General features: G+C 64.9%; 1 protein-coding gene across 1 annotated transcript in view; it reads right to left on the bottom strand.

Annotated features, from left to right (window-relative positions):
* Positions 1-470: 470 nt before the first annotated feature.
* The window catches only part of NR2E3 (nuclear receptor subfamily 2, group E, member 3), a gene marked incomplete at its 5' end in the record, with an annotated part of 2,648 nt that continues 1,994 nt past the window's right edge, over positions 471-1,124 (bottom strand). Inside the window, 3 exons of the mRNA XM_008944765.1 lie at positions 471-603; positions 697-802; positions 880-1,111. Of these exons, the coding sequence (XP_008943013.1) occupies positions 471-603; positions 697-802; positions 880-1,111 (471 nt within the window). The remainder of the gene's footprint in view (positions 604-696; positions 803-879; positions 1,112-1,124) is intronic.

Here is a 1,124-nt window from a genome sequence, read left to right as displayed (position 1 = left end):
TGGCATCACCCCTGTGCTAGTGTCCCCCCCAGCTTGGCATCACCCTTGGCCAGTATCACCCCTGAGCAGACATCGTCCCTGGGCTGGCATCACCTCCAGGCTGACATCACCTCTGGGTGGCAGTGGGTCCCCGTGGGTGCTGGTGCCACAGCAAGGGCACCTTGCTGGAGGTCCATGGGTTCCTCCAGCATTTGGGACAGTGGCACCCACCGAAGCACCCACCCCAGTGAAGTGCTCCCGGTGCATCTGGCTCTCCCTCAGGGGCATCTCCATGCTACCAGCTCTCCCCACTGCAGCTGGTGCCATGTCCCAGCTGCTGGTGCCATCCCATAGTCCTGGCCACCACCCTGGAGATGGAACCACGGGCACCTTCACACCCCAACAGAGTCCTGGGGTGCGGGTGACGGTGCCAATGCAAGGTGACAAACAAGCCAGGTGACAGCGGAGGGGGTGCGGGGGGGGCAGGGGGGTCAGTTCTTGAACATGTCACACAGCAGCTTCTCCATGGGGGTGTTGCCGATGGTCCGGCGGAAGAAGAGCAGCTCCACGCGCTCGGAGGAGATGAAGCGCAGAGCCGGGAGGAGCAGCAGCAGCTTCCCAAACCTGGGGGACAGAGCCACGGTCCTGGGAAGTGTGACCCCACCCCTGGTGTGTATCCCCCCTCCGCCTTGGGGATGTGGGGATGGTGGCACCTACCTGACAGGTTGCCCAGGGTAGTGAGAACGGTTGTGCTGGCCCAGCATCACCTGCGACTGGTCCTGCAGGTTCTCCACCTGGTCGGGGTCCTTCAGGCCACGGGTCTCTGCAGGGACATGGGGGTGACAGGGTGGGGCGGGGCCACAGGGGCAGGCAGCAGTGGGGGCAGGTGGGACCTCTCACCTGGTTTGAAGAGCACCACGGCCTTCATGCAGGCGAATTCCGTGGGGTCAACGGCCAATGCCTTGAAGCGGCCAAGGGTCTCCTGCAGCGCCCGGACGTCCAGGGCAGCTGGCAGCAGCTTGCCGGGGGCCGGCTCAGGGACGGCCAGCAGCGGGCAGCTCTCCAGGGGCATGGACCACTGGATGGCACAGAGCAGGAAGAGCTCGCTCCAGGCTTCCTCCAGCAGGATCACCTGGGGAGAGATG

Source organism: Merops nubicus, unplaced genomic scaffold (genome assembly GCF_000691845.1).
Source record: "Merops nubicus isolate BGI_N331 unplaced genomic scaffold, ASM69184v1 scaffold14477, whole genome shotgun sequence".
NCBI classification, from domain to species: Eukaryota; Metazoa; Chordata; class Aves; order Coraciiformes; family Meropidae; genus Merops; species Merops nubicus.
This window is presented reverse-complemented; position numbering and strand designations above follow the sequence as displayed.